The sequence below is a fragment of the Hoplias malabaricus genome, chromosome 13 (assembly GCF_029633855.1).
Source record: "Hoplias malabaricus isolate fHopMal1 chromosome 13, fHopMal1.hap1, whole genome shotgun sequence".
Classification (NCBI taxonomy): Eukaryota; Metazoa; Chordata; class Actinopteri; order Characiformes; family Erythrinidae; genus Hoplias; species Hoplias malabaricus.
In genome coordinates, this window is record NC_089812.1 from 24201753 (window position 1) to 24224726 (window position 22974).

At 40.6% G+C, this 22974-nt stretch overlaps 1 protein-coding gene across 1 annotated transcript; it reads left to right on the plus strand.

The window, feature by feature from the left end:
• The first annotated feature begins 3542 nt into the window (after positions 1-3542).
• tnnt1 (troponin T type 1 (skeletal, slow)) lies at positions 3543-19840 on the plus strand. Its single transcript, XM_066642139.1, has 15 exons — positions 3543-3657; positions 3767-3806; positions 3914-3927; positions 5594-5638; positions 6918-6941; positions 10782-10799; positions 12686-12707; positions 12816-12876; positions 13150-13266; positions 14425-14502; positions 15096-15209; positions 15556-15665; positions 16928-17018; positions 19478-19518; positions 19645-19840. Exons 2-15 carry the CDS (start codon positions 3781-3783, stop codon positions 19688-19690), a joined length of 807 nt encoding a protein of 268 aa, XP_066498236.1. The 5' UTR covers positions 3543-3657; positions 3767-3780; the 3' UTR covers positions 19691-19840.
• Positions 19841-22974: the final 3134 nt, after the last annotated feature.

Below are 22974 nucleotides of genomic sequence, written 5' to 3' on the forward strand. Positions count from 1 at the left end.
TACAGAAAACTAAACGGCCAATAAAATCAGATCAAATTAGATTAAATTCAAATCAAATACAGAAGAGAAAATCACTATAAGTACAATTCAAAATACAGAAAAGCAAAAGGATGAATTTTAGTAAAAGAAAAAAATAGTATCAATACAATAAGGTAAGATTCAACAAAAAGCAGGAAAGTGCACCCCAATATTTTTAATATATGTAAGTTTTGATTCATCAATATTTGTAGTTATTTTACGTTCACTGAGCTCCCGTCCACTGGTGGCACTGTTTCAATAAATTCACTCAAACTCTACAAAAGCAGATTCAGAAACAGCTCTGTTATCTGTGAGAGCGATACACTACAACAAAACACTGCTGTTTCAATATTTTTGCACTTACCATTGCTCTATCTCACTTTGGTGCTCTATCTCACTTTTTGAAACTTACACTTAGTTTGAGATTTGAAGTTTGAAAAGGATTATGTTTAGGGTTATGGGTGGGGTAATGTGAAATGCACATAAACATTGACAAATCTATTTAGTACATGTTATGAGTGCCAAATACTTTTAGTACACTTTCTATGGATCCTGGGAACAGCCTTTTAGTGAAATATGTACAAAACCTTCTTGAGAAGAGCCTGGCTCAGCACTCCCCAAATTCCGGTTTTGCTTTTTTAGGACTTTCTCTTTTTTTATTTTATGAAATCTTGGAAGAACCTGCACTTGGGTTGAATTGAGAAATACTGGGCTCCATGGAGACAACTCTACTTGTAAAAGGCAATAAAATGTAACCCCAGACAAAGACCAGAAGATGAAAACAGAAGATTCAAATGCTCATAAAGACTTTATAATGCAGTAGTTGGTCTGTGGTATACGTCCAGTCACTTAAACACTAAACGCTCATTGTGTCTGACATCAGCTCACAGTAGTGAGTCGGAGGGTTGTATTCTATTGCAGTTGTGTCTCCTAAGTCCAAACTATTAATAAAGTCTACTCTGACAGTGATAATAACTGATGTGACACACCTAATCTCCTCGTGTGCCCTTGACTAAAATTAACCCTTTAGAATTATGTGGCTAACGTGCCGCGCTTCTCAACAGTAACTTTACACCCTCACTTTCTGCCACTTACTCCATCATCTCATCTCCCAGCCCAGCGCTTCCCCTGACTGCTCACTGCCCATCCCCTCACACGTCTGCACCACAGCCCTGTGGGTATTAACATTGCATTACAGTGAGCACAGGTTTCTGCCCTTTATGGAGGACACGTGTTGGATATTAGCCTCCAAAAAAATTATCAGTGTGGCCTTCAGACGTCAGCTTCCAAACAATGCTCTCAGATAAGATACTGACCCTGACCTCAGGATCCTGAAAATGAAGCTTCAGTGTATTTTTCACAGCAAAAACCTTCATTTCTCAAGCTTGTGTAAGTTGGAAGTGGAAATGTAGCTGGTAGTGATTAACCAGACCTGCACTGGATGATGTGGTTGTTAAAATGATTCATGGCAAGGTTTAAGAACTGCTGCTTTTAGGGGACAGAGGACAGCTGGCTGTCTGCAAATTGTTGGAGGCAGTGGTGAGGATTAACACAAACTAAAGACAAATGCATTTTTTGACAATACAGCACAGAGAAAGAGAAATGCAATACAATATAAAAATGATTTTAAAAAATAGCACAGTTATGTAAAATAAAAATACTACTACTAATAATAATAATAATAAAGCACACTAATAAAAAATATTAGTAAAATACAAAATACCCAGATGGAACAGTTCTAACTGTGTGTGAGTATGTATGAGTGAGTATTGTGTTTATGATGTTTGTGAGTGGTTGAATATGTTAATAAGTGAATGTGATTGTGTGATTATGACTGTCGAAATATGTCTGTGAATGTGTGTGAGTGAATATATTTGTGAGTAAGTGAATGTTTATGAACGAATTAGTGTATTTTTGACTGTGTGTGTGAGAGAGTGAGGGGGCTCTACATTTCCACATTTCGACATGGCAGAGATGTGCTTTACAAACTGGACATCCACAGTGAAGTGAATGGCTCAAAGACCTCTCTCACAGAACTCTTTTACATAGCACATTTCCATGAATAAATCTAGCAGCAGGGTTTAGTCACCACAGGCCATTTTTCTCAATTAACCGTATTGACCCTTTAATAAAAAGCCTTTAATCAAAATGGACAAAATTGAAAGTTACATGATGACTGAACAATTTTCTCTAAAAGAAAGACTACTGACTAATGACCGATGTGGCAATGGAGGTGTTAGTTACTTGTCTCCCCGCAAGGATGTCCCTGGTGCAAAAATAAAGCACAAGGCCAAGAAAACCATTGGACGAGGAGGACTATAGGAAGTGACAGCAACTGTATCTCACTGTCTTCACATTCCCAGCTGTTCTCACCCTATCGCTCCTGCCCCGGTGATGTCAGCGCTCTGGCTCAACGGAGCACGTCACAGCTGGTGAAACTGATTCATGTCATGGCCGACCTCCAGCAGGCTGTGTCCGGCCATCACTAACAACTGTTAGACTATTTCTCCACCTCTTCTAGCCAGCGTGTGATCACAGTGGCAGTGATGTCATCTGACTGCAATCCAGGTGTTCCCTGCCAATCAGGTAGATGCTACTCCCAATGCCTGAGTGCCTATGAGGCAGCAGTGCTTAGAGAAGGTCGTTGGTTCGAGTCCCATGTCTGGAGGCAGTGGGAGTATAGGAACAGCACTGTCCTCCTCCCTCTGTTTATGGCCAAGGTGCCCTTGAGCAAGGTACTTAACCCACAGCCCTGGGTGTATGAACACTGCCCCTAGTGTGTGTGTGTGTGTAGAAAAGGGACGACATGAGTTCACTGTGAATTCTCAGAAACATTACCATCTCTATCCACACATACACTCACTTTGACATCACAGAGACTTTGTACTAAGAGGCTGGCAGGATAAAGTCTGTGTAATATCCGGGACAAATGTTACAGGTGTTTGTGTTCACACCTGTGGCTCCTCTGGTTAAAGTCTGGAAAATTTCTGGGTTACCAGAAATGGGCTACAATGAGTGAGGGCCTACCAACTGAATCCAGTAAACTAGCAGGACCCCAGTAGGCAGGTGTGTGTCCAGCTCCTGAAACGACAATCTATTGAGTAGCCAAATAATGTGTGCTGTCTAAGCATTGTCTCTATCAGTGGGAGACCCCCAGTGCTACCTCCTCCATCAGGCAGAGAGTCATTCACAGTGCTTTGCTAGTGAAGCCACATACTAGAATCAAATTATGAAAAACTGAATTTTTCAGTGCATGTGCGCAATGTGAGTGTCCCTTACCAAACCCCAACTGTGAAACAGTCTGTTTTTGTGAGCTCCCTAACTCGGAAAAACATGGAGTAAAACAACACGCTCTGATTTTTGTGCTGCTTCTTACAGAGTGGAATGCAGAAACTTCAGATTTGCCCCACCCCCTCTTCTGAGTTTCTCCAGTCACAGCACTGGTGTTTATGTGAAAGCGCAAGGTTGAGTTTAAACAGAAGAAAACACACAATGAGCACAGAGAAATAAGAGCATGGTGAAGAAAGTGAACAGGGCGAAAATGGCTAAAAACCAGAGCTTCTGCTCCAAGCTCCTCGCTGCTGTGCGCTTGGGTCTGGGTGAACTGTGAGCGTCTCATTAAAGGAAAAGGGGGTGAAGGTGGCAGTTCTGAGAAGGGTTTTTACTGTGCATTATATTTGCTGTAATTGCTGAAAAAGGTATATTTTACAGGATTCTTAACAGTATTTTATGTTTCCCTCCCTTCCAGGAGCTGACTGAACCATGTCTGATGTAGAAGAAGAATACGAGTGCGTATAAATGATTGCATTCTTTTGGTATATATGTACATTTCACATTCCCTTGTTCCTTGACCTTTATTTCTCTCCCTCTCCTTCCACCCCCCTTTTTCCATCAGGGAGCAGGCTGAGGGTGAGTACACATCAAATTGTTCTGGCCTGCTGTCCCTTTAAATGTCTGTCCACAGCTTAATTACACCAGGCACCATTGGCTTTTTTTTGCAGCAGTGATTATTAAAGCATATTTTTTAAGAGACAAAGTCAAGAAACCTGTTTTTCTGTGCATCGAGTCCCTTTGACCAGGTGCACTCTAATTCTGCAATTTGAGACTATAGTCCATGCTCTGCATACTTTCCCTTGTGAAAAAAAAGTGTCAGTTCTTCACAGGGCGACACACACTCACACACTCACACCTACAGACACTTTTGAGTCACCAATCCACCTACCAATGTGTGTTTTTGGACCATGGGAGGCATCTGAGCACCCGGAGGAAACCCACGCGGACTCGTGGGAGAAACACGCCAAACTCACAGACAGTCACCCAGAGCAGTACTCGAACCTACAGCCCCCAGGTCCCTGCAGCTGTGTGACTGTGACACTACCTTCTGCACCACCGTGCCACCCCAGTATTATATTATATTATATTTTATTAAAATTATGTTTTTAGAGGGCGGCACGGTGGTGCAGCAGGTTAGTGTCGCAGTCACACAGCTCCAGGGACCTGGAGGTTGTGGGTTCGATTCCCGCTCCAGGTGACTGTCTGTGAGAAGTTGGTGTGTTCTCCCCGTGTCCACGTGGGTTTCCTCCGGGTGCTCCGGTTTCCTCCCACAGTCCAAAAACACACGTTGCAGGTGGATTGGCGACTCAAAAGTGTCCGTAGGTGTGTGTGTGAGTGAATGTGTGTGTGTGTCTGTGTCGCTCTGTGAAGGACTGGCGCCCCCTCCAGGGTGTATTCCCGCCTTGCGCCCAATGATTCCAGATAGGCTGTGGACCCACCGCGACCCTGAATTGGATAAGCGGTTACAGATAATGAATGAATGAATGAATATGTTTTTAGAGTTTAGTCAGGCAGCTCAGAGAAATATAGTTCAATTGTATTAGAGTGGTGAAAAATAACATGATTACTATAGAGTATGCTTTAAGTGCTACATAATATAAGCTGTCTTTCAGACATAAAAATAAAAACATCTTTGTGTTACACTGTGTTAAAGGTATTTAGTCTACAATATCAACAGAAGGAGTCAGACTTCACCCACGGTCATACTCCCAAACCGGGAGGCAACTCCAGCTTGTTCAGATTTTTTGCCAAGATCCTGACTCCCAAACACTCTGGAAATGAAGAATAGCCTCTCTGGGAGAGAGTAATAAATACTCAATACACAAGCATCAGCCATTCTGCATCAATCGTTATGAGTGTGTTCCTCTTTACTTTGTAGGTTTCTCTTTATTGTGTGTTTGTTAACTTACTTACTGCAGAAATCACCCAGTTCAGTCCTGGGTTCAGTTCTGGGTTCAGTCCTGGGTTCAGTTCTGGGTTCAGTCCTCATCTCAGTCACTGTCTGGTTTGAGTGTGGGTGTGGGTGTGAGTGTGTGTGTGAGAGTGTGAGTGTGTGTGAGAGAGAGAGGAAAAAGAAGCGAGCAAAAGCGGCTAAAAACCAGGGGCTTCTGTTCCACGCTCCTCGCTGCTGTGCACTCGGATCGGGGGTGAACATTGAGTTGAAGGATTAGGTCAGTCGTTGGGACAGTCTTTGATGACGACTGTAAAGTGTTATATAAAATTCTTCTAACTTGACTTTCAGAGGCAGAAGAGGAAGAGGAGGAGGCTCCACAGCAGGAAGATGGAGGTGAGAGAATACACCCAACCTTCAACATTCACTTATGCCGTTTTTCAACTGCAGGGTGCCTACTCTAAATTACTCCACTCTCCTCGGGTTGTTTCCTTTCCCATTAGGAAGGTCTGGTATCTGGAATTTCTCATTCGCTCAGGGGTCCAGGCGAGACACGTAGGGATTAAACGTGAGGTGTAAATCTTGCAGAGCTCTCATTAACCATGAAATACAGATGTCCAACACAAACTATTCATCTATCACACTTAAGAATAAAAATGCTACATAATAGAATAAGGTATAATTACATTCTCTAATTAAAGATACAGAATGTTTACACACCACAGTTTTTATCCGACTTACAACGGCAGCTCGTAAAAAATGACGCCGTGGTCTTTTGAAGAAGATGAAAGAATCCAGTGAGAGCTGGACGCTGCAACAAGGAAGGAACAAACTCTACTGATCTGTCTGAACTGATGACGGAGCTGTGTTCAGTCCCAAACAACAACAACAACATGCCAATACACAATGAGTAAACAATGCTTAATGTTACAGAACCAGGGACCAAACAGAGTCCAGTTGAGTACAGTTGAGACAAGTGGGTACCTTGCAGAGGAAAAACACCATTAGTTCTCCAGTATTATAAATGCAGATAAACTCTATGTCCAAATGTATGTAGAAGGCACTCATTTGTGAACACACAGCTTGTATAATCTCCACAGAAGGTGTATTTACCAAAAGAATGGGCTCAATGCCAAGTGTGGGCTAGAGGTGTATTAGCGTTGTGATGTGCAGTAGAGGAACTGTGTTGTCTTGAGTGTAGAACCCAATCCTATCACTGAGATGATGTCATTCATCTCATAAAGAACACAGAATAAACTCACGACAATAACTGGCTAGACATTAGCGTGTCCCCAGTCCCCGTCCCCGACCCAGAAGGACTTTTAAGCCCGTGTTGTTCAGCTTTCAACCACTTTATGAAAGTGTGGACTTGAAAGAAGCCTCAGGGCTTGGAGTGAGACATTGGCCTGGGTCAGTGTGTGACGCACATTTGAAGCTATTTGCTGCTGTCTGTTCAAATGCAGCAGAATCGCCTTATTATCAACAACAGATGTGGTCCTTCAGTGTGACTGAAAGTGGGCAGTGTCCTTTCTGCCCTTTCTCACTGATGCTGAAACCTTCTGGTCTACTCCCATCATGGCATTGACATGTTTACATTGTTTATAAAGTTTGTATGCTCTTTAATACGTCAACAACATTTCCTTCCCTTTCAACCCCTTCTGACCTGCTTTGACAGAGCAAGAGTACAGCGAGTATCAAGGTACTGATTTTCTTTCTTCATTCATTCTGTGCTGATTTCTTGAAGATGTAGGTCAAGTATTAGCTTTGGCATGATACGAAGATGAGGATGATATGAAAATGATAGGTATAATATAGTGATGCACTGAAATGACAGCTCTTGGCTGGCAACAAAACAGTAAACACCAACAAATCTGAGAACAACCTGAAAAAAAAATGACCAGGACGTAAGAACTGACTAAAATGAGCAGTGTCTATGAGCCATGAAATCCAACATTTTCAAGAGCTATTTTCAATATCTGGTCGTCCGCAGCAATTAACCCCTTTGTTTTTTTAATTAAATTTTATGCTTTAAATATTTATATTAGATGATAGATAGATAGATAGATACTTTATTGATCCCCAGGGGAAATTAAAGGTCTCAGTAGCTTACAGACTTAGACATCACGTACACGAATCACTAAACAGCAATGGACTAATAGAGTTTAAAAAAAAAAAAAAAAAAAAAAAAAAAATCAAATACCCAAGAAGCTGACAGTGTGCTTAAGAATAATCAATCAATCAATCAATCGTCAGAGTAATCAAACATAGCCTGGCAAGAATCTGTGATACTGTGAGCAGCTGGGGATGATCTCTTTTGTGCAGCATATGATTTAAAAGTTGAAAAGGTGTGGATAATGCAATGGGTATGGAATGTGCAATATAAGTACAGTGCAATAACAGTGCAGATTCAGAATTAGAAATAAATATATTAAATAAAATAGTGCAAGGCAATTTAGTGCAATGTACCTGTATTAAGTATACACCTACTATTGTAGCTGTCAGATTAAGGTACACATGAGGTAGATGAGTTGGTTGACTTGTCCAGTGGTTGACCTGTCTATTGTCCAGTTAGGTACACATGTGCAATATGGAGGAGGTGGAGGTGGTGGTGGTGTTGGATGGACAGACAGACTATGCAGAGAAGTCCAACTCTCCTCTCCCCTTTAGTGAAGCATTGAACAGCTCAATAGCCCTGGGGACAAATGACTTCCTCAGTCTGTCAGTTGAGCCTGGCAGTGAGCGAAGTCTCCAGCTGATCAAGCTCTTCTGCTTGGTTATGATACTGTGGAGTGGATGGCACTCATTGTCCAAGATGCTAATCAGTTTGTTCAGGGTCCTCTTGTTTGATATGGAAGTGATGCACTCCAGTTCAGCCCCCACCACAGAGCCAGCTTTCTTAACCAGCCTGTCTAGTCGCCCAGCATCCCTCTTCTTTATGCTTCCTCCCCAGCATACCACAGCATAAAAGAGGACACTGGCAACAACAGTCTGGTAAAACATCCTGAGGAGCTTACTGCAGACATTGAAGGACCCCAACCTCCTCAGGAAGTACAGCCTGCTCTGCCCTTTCTTGTAGAGTGCTTCAGTGTTGGCTGCCCAGTCCAGTTTATTGTCTAGGTGTAAGCCCAGATACTTATAGGTGTCCACCACCTCCACGTCGACCCCATCAATGGTGACTGGTAGCAGGACAGGCTTTGACCTGCTGAAGTCCACCACCATCTCCTTGGTCTTTGAAGTGTTCAGTTGGAGGTGGTTCAGTTTGCACCATTGCACAAAGACCTCCACCAGGCTCCTGTACTCCTCCTCCTGCTCGTTCCTGATACACCCCACAATTGCAGTATCATCAGAGAACTTCTGCATGTGGCACGACTCAGTGTTGTAGCAGAAGTCAGATGTGTACAGGGTGAACAGGACTGGTGAGAGCACAGTACCTTGTGGAGCTCCTGTGCTGCAGATCATGGTGTCGGAGAGACAGTTCTTCAATCTCACGTACTGTGGCCGCTCTAACAGATAATCTGTAATCCAGGTTACCAGGTGAGCGTCCACACCCATCTGTTGGAGCTTGTCTCCCAGTCTATTAAAAAAAACAGCAACAAGAATCCAGATGTTGTTAGCATCCTAGCAGGATTTTTTTTGCCTGTGGGAGTTCTTGGCAGTTGTGTCTCTTGACACTCAACATGAACAGAGATTATAAATGGCTTGATAAATATTCTCATAGGGATTGATGGCTGACATTTTCACTGTTGATTTGTTACAGTTCAAACTGTTGTCAGGAGAGAAGATGAAATGAACTGTGCTTTTAATTACTATTATAATCACACTTATATTATTCACCGATTATTTGCAAAGTCTTACATTTTGACCTGACACTAAGTCCATTTTAACAAAAAAATATTTTCTCTTTTTTATTTCAACTGAAAATTTGACAATTTGCCAACAATCTTTGTCACTAGCCAAACTTTCAGTGCATCACTAACAGATATCCTCCCATTCAGCTCCAGTCTTTACATAGTTACAAAAACACATTTTTTATAGGTTGCTTGATGCTGAAACCTCACAAAGCTTTACATAATGCTGTTCATCAAAAGTTTGTGTTTATTTATGTTTTGCTTTGTTTTTTCTGAATATTTTAATTTTGATTTTCAGGTTTAGTTTTTAAAAAATATGTCACCAAATGGTGGAAGTCGGTCCTGACTAGTGAAAAGTGAGGGTTATATCCTGATCCATGATCAATTAGCAGTAATTTAATGAGAAGAAGTAATAATGTCCATAAAGTGATTATCAAGCACCTGTGGCAATACTCAAAGTGCGCAGCTAATATCCTGTTAATACAGTAAAGCTTCTCTGAATGAATCCAATCAGGCAAGAGTGAGGACTGGTTCTGGTGGCTGGTTCTAATCTAGAGCATTTTACATGTTCCAAACATGTGGAAGTGATTAAATGTACTGCTTTTGAGTTGAGTAAACTCACTGAGGTCTGTGCTGAGGACACTCAACACTAACTCACATCCCAACTGGGAGCCCACATGACAGACTTTCCCCAACTCTTTACACATTCATTTACAGCCCGCTAACATTTAAACAAAGGTTTGTTAAAGATCACATGGATAACAAAGGTTTTAGTGCTGGGACAGTTGTACTGTAGTTTAGAAGACACGTGTTAGGCCTGTCACAATACAGATTTTTTGTGGTTGACATATTATTTCAGAAATAACCGCAATGAAGGGTTATTGTCATATAAAGACCACTTAAGAACAACTTTATTAAAAAAAGATTACATAATAGCGTATTATTGCAATTACACCTCTTTAGAAATCAGTTATTAGCAAACATATTGCTATTAAATATATTCAGACCTCAGAAATGGAATATACATATATTATATAATCTAAATTAATAAAACATCTTTAAAAAAAAAATCATTACCAGCCCCAGATAAAATTTGAAAATAGAACCAAGTAAGTATCTAAAATGCAGACGATGTTCATTCTTATGTTAACAAACACTGTATTTTCTGTGTACATTGCCAGTTCTGAAGTTGAAGCATCAACAACGTTTAAGTTGTCAGAGACTATTTAAAACCAATATAAAATGTTTTCAGTTTCATTAAAATATTCAAAGGAATTGCATCAAATACTACAGGTGAAAGCGAAATTAAAATGTGCCCCATCTTTTGACTGAATCTCCATTATCTGCACTTGCTCTCCATTGTGTTTGAATTTGGTATGTGATATGGAGCCTCAGAAAACTAAGTTTCCCATCAGACACTGTCCCACCCTGGAGCTGCACGTACGCATCATGTTCAGTGTGGTCTCAGAGCAGTGGGTCCACCCTTGTAACGACCTCAAGCTGCTCCAGCGATGGGAAATGCTGGTTTCCTGGCCTGCTGCTTTGCAAAGCTTTCATGTTCTTGTCACCCTTTATCTATCTGGAGCTTTTGTACAAACTTTTTGTCTCTTCATCTCTCTGGACCCACCCCCCTCCACCTTTCCTGTTCTCCTCTCTTCTTGCATTTCTTCTCTGTCACTGTGCTTCATCAGAGGAGGCCCAGGAAGAAGGTAAGAGTGTGGTCAGGTTTCCTACATTACTGTGTCTTCCTATCTTTGACCTCTGACCTCAGGACGACGTCCCTGTGTTCAAACACTAATGTTTAACAGCTGCTTTAGCTGCAGCAAATTTATGCTTCTGCGCTGAGTCAAAGCAGATGTAACCTGAAAACTGCCCTACGCCGTTGTGAGTGTTTATATTGTGGTAGGTGTGTCTGCGTCACTCTGCAATTACACCACTGAACCACTAGTGCTGAATCTCAAACACCTTCCTCCACCCTGTGTAGTGCATAGTGTAGGTCATAAAATAACTGTTTCTGTCTTCAAAAGTGAGTGCACTGTATGTTGGATAAAAACATTTATCATGGACATTAAGCTTCCGCTCTGCCTGTCTATCATTTAGTGCACTTTGTATAGAAATATTAGTTTTTTTTGCAACAGAGCATAATTTACACACAGTGGCAAAAAAAAGAACCAAATACAACACTGGCACTGTTTTCTCACCTGGGTCCCTGACCGTCCTACCAAGTATTTATTCCCAGAGGTGACCATATATTTTCTTGAAGAATTTCCACAACTTCATTCCTTCCACGACGTCCAAACCGATGTCTGAGGATATCTCTTGCCAACAGAGCAAATTGCTGCTGTGTACAGTTTCTGTAGTGTGGAGGACTTCTGTAGTTTCTCAATTTTCTTGGTTATTTCACCTCAACATGATCCATGTTCATCCGACCATGGTCTCCATTGTAACAAGGCCGAGGGGCACATCAGGTTACACTGTAGGGTAAAATGTTGAGCATGTGGTAACGCGGTATCTATGCATTGCGTATGGAATAGCTTCAGTGCAGAAACATAAATTGACTTTAAGCATGACTCAGCACTTATCCCACTGGGTTTTGTACTGGTTTAATATTAACACTGATTTGAAACAGGTGTGTTTTTATAGCTGCATGTTGGAAATACAAACTCCAAAACTACTGTGTAAAAGTCAGAGACCAGGCTTTTGTTTCAGGCATTTCCAGTCCAACACATTTCACACAATATAATATTATATTTTATTATTTACTGTGTCCACTCTGATGCTACAGGTACTGTCTCTGTCATACAGCTCCAGAGTCTCAGAGTTCAATTCTTGTCCTAGGTTGCTGTCTTTGAGAAGTTGAACAGTGTCCACCTGGGCGATGTGATGGCAGCCAGTCTGAGCCAGTACACACACACACACACATCAGATATTAGGTCAAGAAGGGATAAGAGGAAGTGACCGAGCCAGTTTAATTGGGATGATATGGAGACCAATAAAATGACCACAGTGACGTCAGGGTAACACCCCACATTTTTTTCCAGAGAGGGTCAGGACCTCAGTTTTTAATTTGATCCAAAGGACAGTGCTATTTGTTCAGTACAGTGTCCCTAACACTGCACTCGGGCATTGGGACCCACACAGGGACATTGCCCCCAATTTGTAGGATCTGGTGTTCAAAACTAGTCACAAGAAAATATCTAACGCCATAAGTGAGTGGACACAATAGATCAAAACAATGGAGCCCTCCTTATTAGTTGTTGATAGTTGCTTGTTTTGGGGACTTATTGCTGAGAAGTGACTTGTATTTACTGGCCATTTTGAATGGAAATGAAATGACCAACACTCTCAGTAGTGTTTAAGGCACCTCAGGAAGTGATCAGTGAGTGCAATGTTTCTTTCTGAAGAAGTGTATTTGAGAAGAGTGAATTTTTGGCAGGTTACTTTTTACACTTGACCCAGTCTCTAATGACCTGCATTTCATCACTGCAGAAAAATGTTGACCTGAGTTCATGATGCCTCTGGCTGGTGTAAATTCTCTTCTCTTATCCTGCTTTTTTTTCCCCCCTCCCTACACTTTCTTCCCTCTTGTACTCAGAGGAGGAACGGCCTCGTCCTAAGTAGGTCCTTCCATAATTAAACATGTCCTTGAGTTACTGAACATAAAATGTGCCTGATGTGACGTAATGGGGCACTTTTTTATTGAATCTTTAATCTCCTGTACTCAGGCCACTGGTTCCTCAGTTGGCGCCTCCGAAGATCCCTGAAGGAGAGAGGGTGGATTTTGATGTGAGTTGGACAGGATACTTTGTTTATGGACAGCAGCAGGTTTCCAAGAAGTAGAGGCGCATTTTATAAAAATAAAACTCCTTTGTTTGAAAGACATTAATAATTATTATATGTGTTTTATAAATAATAATTATTTATAAAATAATGCTCTCAATAATGTTGTTTGTTTGAATTTTTAAAAATTAATTTTTCTTTCTCTCTCTGTCTTTGTCTGTTTAACCCTTAACCCCCCCCCCCCCTCTCTCTCTCTCTCTCTCTCTCTCTCTCTCACAGGATATCCACAGGAAGAGAATGGAGAAGGATCTGCTGGAGCTGCAGACTCTGATCGAGGCTCACTTTGAGCAGAGGAAGAAGGAGGAAGAGGAGCTGATTGGCCTGAAGGATAGAATTGTTAGTGATTGAACCATTCAGATGTTCTATTTATACAAAACTATATTTCCATGAGATCATCTGAACACTTTTTTGTAATGTTACAGTTATTACCTTCATCACAATCACAGAGTGTACTGTGGCATGTAGATCTGTCTTTAGATGTTCAGATGGAGAGTGATACACATGATGGTATTACATCCTGTTTTTACTCACTCTGCTGTGCTTTACCTGAGCAGGGAATCAAACCAAATGTATACAGTTCTGAGGCTGTAATATTACAGTTATTACTTCAAAGGTCAATGGCATGTGGCCATGATGTGGTGTCTTTGTAAAATACTCTTGCTGTTTGTACTATTGTCTTGTTTTTATTGATGCCACATTATCTGTATAGTGTTATTGTGTATTTTTATAGTAATTGTGAATTCTAAACAATCTTCTGGACTGGATTTTGGAAAATTACTGTGAGGATTTGCCTGCATTTGTCACGGTGGAAACAAGGAATGAGACACAGGAGTAAGTGCGTAGAAACAAAGAATCACTTTTTTTTAGACTAAAATAAACAAGCAAATTGAAAAAAAATGTGATAAGGGAAGGTAACATCACTTAAATATAAACTGAAGAAATGAACACAATACGAGGAACTGACAAACTGAACAAAGACACTAACAGTAAATTTGGACTACCACCAATAACTATATCATGAACCCATTGCTCCGGGCATTTGTGCTCACTGCCTCCTAGTGTTCACTAGTGTGTGTTTCACTGCACGGATTGGGTTTCACTGCACAGTGGCCAATGAACATTTTAACAAAAATGAAAGAAACGCAGAAAACTAAGACAAAATTTGACAGCAGTCAGATATGTAAATGCTCATGAGGACAGCGTCAGATGGTGGATGATTGGTGCTGGATCACATACACCATTCTAGCTCACCCCAAAGCTATCAGCTGGAGCTGTATACTCCAGAGAGCACAATTCCACTGCTCCAGGCTTAGGTTGCTGGACTGGTTAATGGTTCTGAATGAGTGTCTGCTGAATGCTGTAAATGTAAATGCTCCACAGCCCAGTGCGCAGTGTCACATATCTCTCTGGACAAAACTCGACATTGAGCATGATGGCTCATGATGAGGCTGAACGCATTAGCATTTATTATTTATCTCTTTTCTCTCTCTTCAGGAGAGACGCCGCTCAGAGAGAGCCGAGCAGCAGAGAGTGAGAGCAGAGAAGGAGAGAGACCGGCAGACCAGGATTGCTGTAAGATCCAATACACTGACAATTTATATCACTGTTATTTACAACACACACACACATACTCTCTCACTCTCTCACAGAAAAAATATTTAAAGCAGGTGTTTTCCTATTCCTAATGCATGTGTTCATTTGAACATTAAAATACATGAATAAGAGCTTTATTCATTTAATTAATAATTTAATTAACTATATAGTTTATTAATTACAGTCTGTACCTGAATACAGATTTGCCAGTACTTGTAAATAGTTTTAAACATACTTTTTACTGTCTGCACCACATAGATGTACAGCTATAAACGGGCTGCAGATGGAGACTGCTGTAGAATTAGGACTCTATATATATATATATATATGGATATTCCTGCCCAAGGTGGGAACTGAACCTTGGTGTGGTGACTCAAGACTGGCCTTTATTCTATCAGTCAGTGTCTCCAGTGATTCTTCCTCACGTCATAAAACAGAGATAGTGGCGTGGATGTCTCAGAGATTTGGGGGGCGGGGGGCAGGCACTCTTGCAAAGGAACATAATATGCTTATCATTTGCTGCCAGAGATCAGTCTTTTTAAAGTACTTTCCTCTCCGTTTCTGTCTCACAGGAGGAGCGCCAGAGGAAGGAGGACGAGGAGGCGAAAAAGAGAGCAGACGATGAGGCCAAGAAAAAGAAGGTCTTGTCCAACATGGGCGCTAATTTCGGGGGCTTCCTGGCCAAGGTAAACTAACTCTGTAGGCATTGTCCAATATGCAGAGCAATGGATGGATCTAATCTGTAATTGTAGAACTTCAAAGAACTTTTTTATGATCTGTACACACACACACACACACACACACACACACACACACACACACACACACACACATACATACATATATATATATATATATATATATATATATATATATATATATATATATATATATATATATATATATATATATATATATATATGGGTAATATTTACAGGAGGTGTAAATTTATATTATCTTAACCTTAAATGGGTATGTTTTTGTGTTTCTTTGTGTGGTGTGTGTATGTGCGTGTGCATGCGTGTTTCTCAGGCAGAGCAGAGGCGAGGGAAACGTTTAACGGGGAGAGAAATCAAAAGGAAAACTCTGGCTGAGAGACGCTCTCCTCTGGGCATTGAAAACTTGAGAGAGGACGGTTTGAGGTGCATACACACACACACACACATAAACACTTGGGAGCCATTATTTCTCCAGAACTTGTTTTCAGTTGTCAAGTCAGTGATTCATTTCCATAAAAAGAGCACCAAACACTTCAGGTCTTTTGTTCCCTGTAGTCCTGTGTTTTTTTCCCTATGTTAAAGTCTTCTAAGAGGTGCCTCCACCAAGGTAGAGGTCCTGGGGATAATTAAAGGCAGGAAATTGTTGTTCAACCCCACAGATTGTTTTATGGATATGTCATATTACTGGAAGAATATGGCAAATACATACAGCCATGTTCACGACCCTAATCCTGTGTGAGTGTGTGTGTGTGTGTGTGTGTGTGTGAGAGAGAGAGAGTGTGTGTGCGTGTTTCACGTTTTCACAGTTACAGATGTTTGGAACTGCTTTTCATAAAGTCCCCTGAAATGGTAAATGTTACATTTACCATTTAAATGTCACATCATATTTTAGTAATTAATACCTTAATTACTTTGCCATGTTTATTCCAAAATAATAACCAAAGAGTAAACAAAATAAGAGCTAGTTAGCAAGCTACAAATGAGCTTATATGGAGAGTGCAGAGCTTACCTGCTTTTATTTACCATGGTTAGAAATTCTACCCCATTCTACAAGAGAACACATTTCTGGGTCGTAATGAAATGTCTGTGATGACTTTGGTCAAAATACCAGAAGAACCAAAACCTCACAGCAGTGTTCTCCCCTGTCTATACAGCCCTGCTCAGAAAGCCTGCTTTCAGCAACTGTTCCTTTAAATAATAAACAGCCATTCACTGTTCACCCCGACCCTGAGCCGTTTTCGGCTGCATTTAAACTCGTCTCACATAAACTCAACCCAGTTCTGTGATTGGAGAGACTCAGAAGAGGGGGCGGGGCAATTCTAAACTGTCTGCACTCAACTTAAGATGCAGCACAAAATCACAAACACTCATTTTATCCCTTGATTTCAGACCTGGTCAGATTACTTACGGGGTGGTCATGTTTCACAGTGTGTGGGTTGGTGGACTTCAGAATCCCAAATTAATGTGCACATGCACTGAACAAGTGATTTTTCAAAGTATATCCCTTTTAAGATAACTGATGTAGCACTGGAGGAAAAAATCCACTTTCTGTACCTCCAGTTAATGACAGTGTACCTTTAAAAGAACTTTCTTTTTGACGCCGTACCAAGACGAAAATCCTGATCACTTCCTGTAAAGCAAATACAGGCATTTCTATTGACATGTCTTCCATCTGTGTGGAACAGGCAGCGGGCTCAGGAGATGTGGGACTGGATCTATGAGCTGGAGTCTGAGAAGTTTGACTTAATGGATCACATGAAGAAGCAGAAGTATGAGGTGAACTTTTTGTTTGTTTAGGAGTGGCTACCATCTAATGGAAAAATGATGGGTTCCACACAGTAAACAATGCTGTGTTAAAACACCTTAAATCTAGTTAATATATATAGGGTTTATTTATTTAGCACTATTTTTTACATGGGACATGTTACAACACTTTCACCACAAGTGAACTCAGTTTTGGGGAAGATTTTCTAATTAAATTAATTAGAAAATATCTATGACCTGCTTTGGTCAAAATACCACAGTAGTGTACTCCCACTGTCTAAATTCCTATTTAGAACCGCTGGTTTCAGCACCTGTTCCTTTAAATGATAACAAGCCTCTGTTTATGCCAAACAACAGTTCCCAGCAGTGAGGAGCTAGGAGCAGAAACGCTAGTTATTTTTGCTTGTTTCTCTTTGTTCTCCATTCTCATTTTCTCCTTGTCTTTGCTTTCTTAGATAAACATGGGTCTCCAGATCTCAAAATTAAAAAGCATATGCACTGAACCACTCATTTTTATAATATGTCCCTTTAAAAAAGTCAAGTCTGAGCAGTGAAATAAAACAGCTTCTCTGGATCAGACTGGTTAAAACCATGAGAAATACTGTGATAAATAATGACTATATTTACTGATTTTTGTTTTACGCAAATGTGTAATGAATGAGAAGAGAACGATATGAATATTAAATCAGACGGAGTGAAAGGGTCCACAGTGATACAGCGCTTCACCCAAGCTCGGGTCCCAAGCTCGTCGGGTGAAGAGCACAGTGTTTTGGAAAATATTGCTTGGAGTTCATGAAGAAACACTTTCTGGTGCCAGTGGTCTTGGACACAAGGTTTTTCTTCCAGTCAGAATTTCCTCATCCACCTCAGGCTTGACCCAACCTAAAAATGTACCATACCATGAACTGTGCCAAGCCAAAATATGTGCAGCTCTGGTTCAGTTCAACTGCTGCCATGGGCACAAGCTAAAACAACAGGGTTTCAGTTGGAAACATATTAATTTGACTTCAACATATATCTCTTTGTTCCTGACATGAGCAGACAGCTCTAAATCTGACACCAGCACAAAACAAAAATGCTGGAAGTCCTCAACTGATGTTTTTTTTTATTAACAATCAAACCCTCATGACTCCAGTGTGCAAGATAAATGATGTGGGAAGAGGGTAGAATAGAGCCTTGTTTGTTGCAGATTGAAACCTAATCCTGAAAGGCCTCTTTTTTTCACCTTTTACTATGAAATATACATAAAGGGATCATATTCTCCCATTTTCCACACATGTGCACAGTTCTGGGTCTTAACGAAACATCTGCTTTGTTCAAAATACCAAAAAGATCAAATCCCCTGGCTACAGAGCCCTGTTCAGAATGGCCAGTTTCAGTGCCTGTTCCTTTAAACGATAATGAGCCACAGCTCAGTTCAACGCAGGGGCCCAGCAGTGAGGAACGAGGAGCAGAACCTCTTGTTTTCGGCTGTTTTCACTCTGTTCTCTTTTTTTCATTTAATTTTTTCTCAGTTTTTACACAGTGCTCATATTTCTCTGCACTTGCTGTGATTGTTTTGCTTTGTCTAAATATGTCTTTGCACTCTCACATGATACAGTTCCAGGGCTGTGATTGGAGAGACCCAGACAAGGGGGCAGGGCTTTCCATAAGATGCAACACAGAATCAGAAGGGCTCATTTCACTTAGGCAGCCCAGATTTGTGGACTCCAGATCCCTAAAATAATGTATACATGCACTGAATGACAATTTTTTTACTATTGTTATTATCAACTAATTTAAATTATCAAACTGAATTTGAAACAGAAGAGATCAGATTTATCCTTGTACTCTCAGAGTGGTAGTTGTGTTTACATTCTCAACAGCAAGTCAAGCTTGTTCATTGTGGCCATTGGATTCTGGCCAGGGTTGTGTCTTGTGTCAGCCCCTGTTCCTGAGATTCATGGATAGAGTGGCAAGGCTTAGTTTGGAAAAGGAGGGCTTCTATTGAGGATGTTGGTAGGTGTCAGCTCTGCTATTTGCAAATGATATTGTCTTTCTGCCTTCTATGCTTGGGGACCTCCAGCGTGTACTAGAATGGTTCCTGAGTGATGGGAAGAGGGATAGTGAGATTGACTGTAAGCTAGGTGCAGTGTCTGTGGTAATACAGACATTGCAGACCATAGTTGTGAAGAGGGAGCTAAGCTGTAAGCAAAGCTGATACAAGAGATTCCTCCAGCAGGTTGTTGGGCAAAACCTCAAGGATCGGGTGAAGAGCTCGTAGTGGGTTATGACTGTCCTTTTCATAACGAGTTATAACTGACTTCTTGGTCATTCATCGTGTTTTATGATTATCCAGGTCATAGTGAGTTATAGCTGACTGTCTTAGTCATACTTAGATGAGACTGCCATGGACACAGTCACAGCCCTGGTCTCACCAAGTGCCCTGGTCATCGTGGGTTAAGAGTATCTTCTCTCTCCTCTCTCTCCAGATCATTGTCCTGCTGAACAGGATCTCGCACGCCCAAAAATTGTAAGTCACTCAATCTTCCCAATGTTCTCAATGGATCATTTCACACCGTCTGTCTTCTATGTTCACGCTTTTCACTGTTTCTGCTTTTTAAACACAGCATTTCATCACTTCTGCTTCTCTCCACAGCAAAAAGGTCCATGGAAAAGGAAAAGTGGGAGGTCGCTGGAAATGATCTGTTCTTCTCTTGGGAAGCAGAATGATCAGAAAACAGAAGCAAAACCACAAAAGAAACGAGTAATCAAAAACTGTACTTTATTCATTGTTCCTCTTCATTCATTCACGAGTTTGCACAAACTTTCATTTTCCTTATCGTGAAGCTGAGAAGGGGAAATGTATTCGTAATAAATCAGCTCTCAAATCTAATCTTGCACTCTCAGCGTCTTTACTGTGAAATCACACTGAGAAGTGGGGAATGAAAAGAAGAAACCCGCAAGTGTCATATAAGTATCATCCTCAGGGGCTAGAGGAGCAGCAGGGACATTAAAGGACCCAAAGGAATAAATGTGAGAAAGGAATTCTGAGGTGATATAATTTAATCTAAAATATCAACATGCTTTGTCACTACGGCACATACCTCAGTAATAAACGCTCTGTTGTTGGTTGATTTGACTGTGAACAGACAGAATAGGTCAAATGGAACAGAATGACCAGTTACACTTTGCTGGTGTCCATGATAATAAAGGTCAAGGATGATCATCAAAATCAAAAAAATAAAATCAATAATATATAGATAATAATCCCAGTTTCACCATTTTTATGAAGACGTATTTATGCAAAGAGCACTGAATTCTGCCACTGTGGCAGAGAAACGTTCACACTTAAAAATAAAGATGCTACAAAAGGTTTGAGCGATGCCATAAAACAACCACTCATGGCTCCATAAAGAACAATTTTTGTTTAAGAAATGCATGTATGAAGAACGTATTTAAAGGTTTAAAGATCCATCACATCAGTCTTAAGGTTATTTACTATATTAAGGTTACTTACTATATATATGTTATTTAAACATATTAGCAAAAGTGGTTCTTCTATGGCACTGCACAAAGAAACTTTTGAAGCACCTTTTATGAGTGTTCAGTGTACTAACACATTATTTGAATTCTCATACAGGAACTAGGAAAATGTTTTCTAAAATTCTTTAAATTATTACTTTTATCTCAGAATATTATTGTGGCTGTAACAGTCATGTCTTATGGTTAGCCAGGCAAAGAATATTAATAAAATATGAAATATTTATAAGTACGTTTAACAATCTAAGCATTTGGATGTTCTAGTGCTGCTATCCACTTATAATTGTGTTCCCATGTGGAGAGAATGTCTAATGTAGCATTAGGAGACATGTCCAAGGACTTTTATTGGTGTTAGGGCAGGAAGACAAACCCTAACCTTCTGTGTGGAAGCAGGAAACGGTGTCAGTCAGTACCCTACACCAAAACCCAGCAGCTTTAAAGGCAACATTTGGAATCAATTCCTCCATACATCTTGTAAATGTAACAGCAAAAATATGTCAGTATCACCCACTTATGAAGCTGTAACATCCTCTTATGCTTTACAACATTCCCTGTTGAAAACCGCTTCATTGTTCAAAGGCCTCACATGCCGTTTCTTGTGGCTCATCCAGTAACAAACAGAAAACCTGAACCATTTTGGATTGAGACACTTGTTTTGTCTTTTTTTTTTATCATTTGCTGAGCCTGGTTTCTGTATCAACACCTGAGTTTTTTCCAGCATAAGCTAGCAGTGAATGTGTATTTTGGAGTGAGGCCCAACAGGACTTCATTCATGCAGAGAGGTGCTTTTGGCACAAGTCAGGGCGCATACCTCCTCATACCTCTCACAGATACATGGTGTGCTCTGCCTGCCAAGTCTGGGCTGAACCTCACAAACTGCTCTTGCGTAAGGTGTTGGAAATGAGTAATGTTCTTCATAGTTGTAGTCTTCCCATTTACCTCAAGATTCTGTTTGTAGAAGTGGGCATTAAGGACTGAGGGGGGATTTGTGACCCTTTTTCAATAGATCACTTTCAGACGTCTGAAATACATTTGTAAGTTTTTTATTACTTCTGTGCGACCCCTAGTGGTCCAGAGAAGCTATACAGTGTTAGTTTGTTTGACTGCAGCACATGGGCCAGTGCTGGTGCTCTGATACTGACCTCTAGGGATGTAATATATGAAATATGTGATCATGTGACATCATGAAAATAATTTGTTCAAGATCGACTGTAGAGGAGCACTGTGGGTTAGTTACTGCAGTCCAGATGTGCTCTGAGGTTTCTTGCATCAGAATTTGGGAACAAGTTCAAAGTTGTGTAAGATATTTTATGTTTTCTCGCCCTTGATCCCTCACCCATCACTCTGTGTGGTTGTGTTTCTCTCTCTTTCTCTCCACGTCTGAGTCATTCTACACGTCCACAGGCTCTATCTTTCTATGTATCTAGGTGTATACAGATGTTGCATGACACACCAAACAACACTCCTCCCTCCCTCCTTCAAGTCAGGGTGGCTTTAGGGTATTCTCTCTCTCTCTCTCTCTCTCTCTCTATCTCCCTCTCTGTCTCTCTCTCTGTCTCTCTCTCTCTCTCTCTCTCTCTTTCTCTGTCTCTCTCTCCCTCTCTGTCTGTCTCTCTCTCTCTCTGTCTCCCTCTCTCTCTCTCCCCCCTCTCTCTCTCTCTAATTCCCTGCTCACATGTTTGGCTTTGTTCAGCTCTGCCACTGGATCAGGACAGAAACAGAACAGAAGATTAATCCCGACTCAGCACTGCATCCAACAGCAGCTCTGTGTTCACATTTCAGTGCCCTAACCACAGAAAAATCTCACACACCCCAAATCTCACATTTAATGCAGATATAGGGCTTTAAATATAAATTTACCCCTTTAACACGTTTACCCAATCACATATTAAACATGACGTAAAATAGATGTTTGTATGAATAATTTCACTTAAAAAGTTATCACAGCCTCTTTTCAAACTGTTCTTGAGGGGTGTTAACTATTTAGATAACATTTTTCCTGGAGTTGTCAGAAACCTTACTATCATCTCTGTTCGCAAGTAATCAAGAACCTCACAATGTTTGAGGCAAGCATTTGGGTTGTACAATGCTAAATCCCATTATTTATTAACAAAATTAGCCTCATAATTTCAGTGTTTAACTAATGAATTATAAATTTGACCCCAAACATGTCAAAGCTGATTGACTACATTGTGATAAAGAAAATAATAGTGTAATATGGCCATATATATTTCTGTATGAAGCCCAATAAAAACATTATTAATTTTTATAACGTAAAACGTAAATTGGTGAAAGTAGTCTAATGACTTCTTATTCAAACTGACTTACGTCTTCTGTAGCTTGAAGGCAAACATAGTTAGTAATCTTGCCTAAAGGTGGTGCAGCTCAGCCAGAGAATCAAACCCTAATCTGCTGAATAGAGGGCAGCAGTTTTATCCTGTTAACC

What these genes read in the sequence shown, in the direction of transcription:
- tnnt1 (XM_066642139.1), top strand. Translation starts at nt 3,781, where the DNA reads ATGTCTGATGTAGAAGAAGAATACGA. An exon ending in ACCGGCAGACCAGGATTGCT is followed by an intron (nt 14,503 to 15,095) that starts GTAAGATCCAAT and finishes TCTGTCTCACAG; the next exon opens with GAGGAGCGCCAGAGGAAGGA. An exon ending in TCGGGGGCTTCCTGGCCAAG is followed by an intron (nt 15,210 to 15,555) that starts GTAAACTAACTC and finishes CGTGTTTCTCAG; the next exon opens with GCAGAGCAGAGGCGAGGGAA.